The sequence below is a fragment of the Berghia stephanieae genome, chromosome 5, assembly GCF_034508935.2.
Source record: "Berghia stephanieae isolate SIO BIC M18660-M18661 chromosome 5, UCSD_Bste_1.3, whole genome shotgun sequence".
NCBI classification, from domain to species: domain Eukaryota; kingdom Metazoa; phylum Mollusca; class Gastropoda; order Nudibranchia; family Aeolidiidae; genus Berghia; species Berghia stephanieae.
The window spans coordinates 48,252,122-48,258,116 of record NC_088364.1 but is presented as its reverse complement, the minus strand read 5'-3'; the positions used below and the strand labels follow the sequence as shown (position 1 = coordinate 48,258,116).

At 37.0% G+C, this 5,995-nt stretch overlaps 1 protein-coding gene across 1 annotated transcript in view; it reads right to left on the bottom strand.

The window, feature by feature from the left end:
• LOC144974147 (uncharacterized) overlaps nucleotides 1–5,167 on the bottom strand; it is a 12,385-nt gene extending 7,218 nt beyond the window's left edge. Inside the window, exons 1-5 of the mRNA XM_078917055.1 lie at nucleotides 4,897–5,167; nucleotides 3,647–3,819; nucleotides 2,527–2,629; nucleotides 408–559; nucleotides 12–142 (exon numbers count right to left, since the gene is read on the bottom strand). Coding sequence (XP_078773181.1) covers nucleotides 12–142; nucleotides 408–559; nucleotides 2,527–2,629; nucleotides 3,647–3,819; nucleotides 4,897–4,968 — 631 coding nt within the window. The 5' untranslated portion in view covers nucleotides 4,969–5,167. The remainder of the gene's footprint in view (nucleotides 1–11; nucleotides 143–407; nucleotides 560–2,526; nucleotides 2,630–3,646; nucleotides 3,820–4,896) is intronic.
• Between the last annotated feature and the right edge of the window lie 828 nt (nucleotides 5,168–5,995).

Here is a 5,995-nt window from a genome sequence, read left to right as displayed (position 1 = left end):
ACTATTCCTACCTGGTAAACACAGCCTGTTCCCTTCCCTATCACACATAGTATGTTCTACACCATCAATATCGATGTCGTTACAAACACAGCGTCGGTCTCGAAATCCTGGGTGACATTGGACATTTATCTCCGTTTCCAATCTGGAGGGGAAAAAATAAACTAAAATTGTCCTTTTCAAATATATATATATATATATAATATTTCAAGTATAATTATGATCAACTTCTACAATATTGTTTCGAGCATTCGCTCTCATCGAGATGAGAGCGATTGCTCGAAACAATATATTGTAGAAGTTGATCATAATTATACTTGAAATATTTGACAAATAGCTATTTTTATAAAAAAGATGAACACTATTATTTCATGGTTTTAGTTTTTATAATATATATAATGGTAACTCACTTTATACCATTGGTTGAAATGGTAAGGGACTTCCATTCATAACCTCCATTCGCTGCAGGAGTGAGAACAGAGTGGGTTGCTCGTAAGCTTCCCATGTGTTCGTTGCCCATTTTGTCGGCATCCTCTACGTCAATTCTAATGAAAATGTTGCCCTGGGAGACAAAAAGGAATGAAATAGAAAAAAAGCACAGATCATGTTATGTTAAACGGACGTTGAGGTTTTGCCATGCTCAATGCCCTTTACAAGGTTCATTTCTTACTCCAGTATGCCCTGCCTAAGGACTAAGTTTTTACAATTTTTAAACAACTGGTAAATTTTGTATCTTAAAATCATTAAAGATAATTTAAAAATAACATTCCCTTTATTCACCCATAGGGGAAATTTGTCTCTATGCTCTATTTCAAAGCAAGACTGGAATAACCTAGGCGTCAGCCGCAGTACAGCGCCGCAAATCAGCTAGGGCGAGGTGACTTGCCACAAAGGGCAGCGGCGGGTGATCGAACTCGGTACCTTACGATGCAAAGACGGTACCACTGAGCGGCGCTGCCCCTTTCGTCATCACCTATGGAAGAGTCAAATACTTATTCAAGTTTGAGTCGAGACGAATCCTTATTGTGCAGAACCCGATGTCGGAAAGTGACTTGAAAATTTTTTTAAAAATGATCAGAGTATAAAATATTAGGTTTTCGCACTTTTAGTAAAATATTTTAGCTCAATAATAAAAATTAGATAATCCAAAGAGTAATAATTTTTTACTTTAAATTCAATGTTTAGCATAATAACCGTTTAAGATGATTATTGCAATTTTGATTATAAATATGAGCCCATTCCATCAATATATATATATATATATATATATATATATATATATATATATATATATATATATATATATATATTGGATTCATGATTCATTGCGCGGTGTATAATTGGACTATTGGTTCATAACTTTATCTCAAGTTTGAATAATCCTCCTTGTTGGTTAAGTCCGTGTATTCTTGAAATGTTGCCAGTATGGAGGCACCTTGTTTGCCAAAAACTGCTATCTGCCGGATCAGTCGTCGGGGGGACATGAGGGATGCAGATTTTACAACCTTACGCCATTCGTCACGGTTCCTGGCCTTTTCCAGTAGGATATTGAGAATATATCCAGGCCTGTCCACTCTTTGATGTTGTCTTGCCATAGTTTTTTTCTGTCTTTCTCTTCTCCTCTGTCCCTCTACTGCGCCCTGCATGACAGTCTTGCACAGATTATCATGACGAACATTATGTCTGAACCATGTCAATTTCCTTCTTTTGACTATTGACAACATCTGTTGGATGGGTGGTGGTAAAAAAACGAAGTGGCAGACCTAAGAAATCTGAATACGCTCCGTGGATAAAAAGCTGAAAAAGGCTGGCTTAACCTGGAATATCCATACAGCCGACAGACCTAAGTGGAAGTCCTCGGTAGAGATGCCTTTTGGGTCCCAGAGCTCAACAAGGACAAAGTAAGGAAGTAAATAAGTAATTGAATACATAAATGAACAGAAATAAAGAACAGGTAAAACGAAATATTGTACTGGTACTGTGTGCGGCTATGTGGTCTTGTGGTATGACACTCGCTTTCGGATCGGAAGGTCCTGGGTTCGAGCCTCTGCTCACATTATCTCACCGTACTCTTGTGTAAAATGAGTACCTGGCCGTTAACAGCGTTGACTCTGTCGAAAAAATTGCAATAACTCCTAACAGGCGTCTTGTCTTGTTCTACATGTTACGTGTTGCTGTTGGTCAGGGACCCTTGTAAAGCGCTTTGAGCACATTTAGTGGATATTGAAGAAGGAGAAAAGGAAGAAGAAGAAGAAGAGGAGGAGGAGGAGGAGGAGGAAGAGAAGGAGGAAGAGGAGAAGGAGGAGGAGGAGGAGGAGGAAGGAGAATAATGATGATGATAATAATAATAATAATAATAATAATAATAATAATAATAATAATAATAATAATAATAATAATAATAATAATAATAATAATAAAAAGAAGAAGAAGAAGGAGAAGAAGAAGAACAAGAAAAAGAAGAAGATATATGGGTGGATTTAAAACTTCTATTTGCATAATTTAATTATTTTGAGCTCTCCAACTTACATTCCAAAAGGTAAAGTTGAAACTGAACTCTGTCTGATAGAAGGCGATTTGGCTAATATTTTGATAAGGCCTTAACCTTTGATGAAGAAAATCGCACTTATCCCTGAAAAGAGAACAACATTGATGATAATTTCATATTTTAGTATTTATAATATCGCGCAAATCCATGACGTGGTCATGCCCTATGCACCATACAGTGACAAATTGTGTTATGATACATGTTCAGATAATAACGATTTGTAGGTTCTGAACACCTCGTTAATATATATAAAGCAAGGAGACGAAGTGGTCGGCTGGTTAGGCATTGCACTGTGACTCGAAAAGTTCCGGGTTCGAGCCCCACTTGAGGCACTTGCGTTTCCTTTCCTTGGGCAATATCATTAACCCTTACTTTGCTCACTTTTGGCAACAAGGGCGATTCATGTTGACATCAGACGTTTCTTTGAGGGATATTCTATATTCCTTCATGGAATGCCAAGGCGACGACGTCTAACGGTTCCAGGTAGGAAGGCAATTAAAAAAAAAAAAATAAAAGAAAAAAAATATAGGTGCTTTATCATAGAGTGGTAGAAATATCGTAACTCCAACGACAATGAAAGAAACAGAAATCAATTAATAACTAACAGGATAAAAAATACTGCAGAAGAGGTGAAAATGGAAAGGTTTTGGATGGAAACATTTCAAACAATGGACATTTGGGTTGCAAGGTCTTCGAAAGGAAAATGATAAACAAAGTACCGTTGAAACATCCTTCAAGGTGACAATGGAAAGGTTTTGGATGGAAACATTTCAAACAATGGACATTTGGGGTGCAAGGCCTTCGAAAGGAAAATGATAAACAAAGTAACGTTGAAACATCCTTCAAGGTGACAATGGAAAGTCTTCGGAGGGAAACAGTACAGATAATGGACATTTCGGGTGCAAATCCTTTGTCAGTAAAATATTATACCAAAAAACGTTGAAAACATTTAATGGGCGTTTCGGATGCTACCCTTCGTTAAAAAAAAACATAAAAACGTTACCTTTCAATTCTCACATTTTCTTCAGTATTTTTACGATACCATGCTTCAGCCAGCCACAACCACCCTCTAACAAAGGGTAACACGATCACTAAACCTACCTTATTTCTGAGATGCAAATGTCGATGTAGGGGTCACATTCATTTGGATTACAGGACGGCGGGAACAGTGTGGTGCTATCACAACATCCAGTGCCGCCATTTGGGAAGGTGACCGTACCATCCGTATTTTCGTAACGCTTCAATCTGACGATGACATTCCCGGATGACCACACCTGGTTTGAGGTAGGTTGAAACAAATATAAAGTTATATAAAAAAGGGCAGAAAAGTCGTGACGTCACACTTTCTACTCTCCAGGTTCAAAACTCTTTGGAGGTATTATGTAACCAGTCCTTCGGAGGACTAACAATGAATTGATTACACATTGAATCAGAAGGTGGTATGGCTATTCTAGTAGCAAGGGTGTATCGGCAGATTTAAAAAAAAATTACGGGACGTAAAAGAGTGAGGATGGATGATGCTTATAAACAACCAGCATATATTTAGACTAGAAAATAAGATGCCATCACTCTGAAACCAGAAGATTAATTACACTCGGTATGTATCCAGTCCTCCGTAAGAATCATTTTGCACTTCTAATGTGATCGGAACCATTTTTTTTTACATCACACTTTTGTTATGTACCTATTATGTCTATAACTTATCCATTTTACGGGCCTAAGTAGTTCTTCAGAGCCATAAGGCCCATGCAGCCGGAGTTTATTATGGTTTCTATTGCGTGAAATGGACAATAACAGTTGGTTGCTTCCCTTTGGATAGGACGCTAGCCTATCGAAAAGTATTTTTCGCCAGATCTTAGAGACCCAACTACCCAATCATTGCAGGGTGGACAGGAAGGTCAGAAAAAAATATCAACTTCATCCGGGATCAATCTCGGTCCCATTGCATGTGAAGCGAGTGCTCTACCAACTGAGCTATCGGGACCCCCCGAAGCTATAATTTGAACCCATTTACAAACCTAAACAACAACGTAAAGAATGAATGAAATACGAATAAATAAATAAATGAAAAAAATAAATAAACAATCAGGTAGATAATCAGAAATCAATAATCCCTTACACTTAATAACTAATTCATTTCAGGTAAATGCATTTTACTTAATAATGTAATCTATGTGTAAAACAATCAATTAATCAAATATATCCAATACGTTTCTTGACCTGATATAGCGTGCAAGGATTTCTAAGTGATTTAAACAAAAATATTTTAAGTCTCAATATTATTCAATGCCAAATAAGAGAGATAATATATTCTGATTGATTATAATTATATTCAAACAAAATCAACTTACTGGTGTCGAAAAGAAAAATAATAATAAGTAGGCAACAAGAATAAATAAGTCCCCACTCGTCGCCATGATCATGAGACTTCGAGTAGAACTTCCGAAAAGCTAAGTTATAGGACAGAAGTTAAACAAGAGCGATGAATACCGAATTTATTTTAGAAATGAAGTTAAAACTTGCGCAATATCACGACACAAGCGTTAGATTTCTGGGATATCTAACACATTTAATTTTAATTAATCTTATGACAGACATCGGATCCAAATTGTGGATCCATAATGTGAGAAAATCCCTTCAGCAAACTAATATTCGAAGTATCTTATAACTATAATATGTGACCTTAATTTTCATTGACGATCGTATTAATAGTAAAGTGGGGAGGGCGCTGATAAATAAACCTTTGGGAATCACGATCTTTTGTTGTATTGAGGCACTGATATGGAGAATAAGCTTTAATAAAGAGAGGGCCACCAATAGCAACGGTCTAGAGATCTATAGAAGAAGCATCGAAAGTGTCCAGCAAAGAATGGCCGATTGAGTCCAGACAGCGCATAATTTATTGATCGTTTCTCGGGCAAGTAGAAGACTTCACTTTAGTAGATAACTGAGATCTATTGCTTCATAATAATCCTTCAATCGCTGCAATGGACTGACCCTCGTGTTGGTCTTATCTCGTCGCTTTGTTTGATCGAATAAAAGGCCGGGTGAAAAGGATCATTCTCGTTTTTATTTGTCCTGATCATAGTAATATTATTATAACACTTACTCAGCCGTTATGCAAATGTGATGATGGAAAATTCTCTGCCAATACAGTGTTAACCGACTTTACATTGTTGATTATATTCTAATGTCATTGTCAAGTGCCTAGAAGAAATTTAATATTGATTTGGGAGTGTCATAGATCAAAATTGGGCATGCATGGAGTGCACAGAAGATCTTTTTCTCTTTTGAAGAAAAATAAAATGAATATAAAAAAGAACTTCTTCACGCCAAGGAAAATTTTTATTTAGGGTCTCTCCAAAGAAGACTGGAATAATTCAGGCGTCAGCCGCAATGCAGCGCCGCAAACTGAGCTAGGACAAGTTGACTTGCTCAAGGCCACACCGC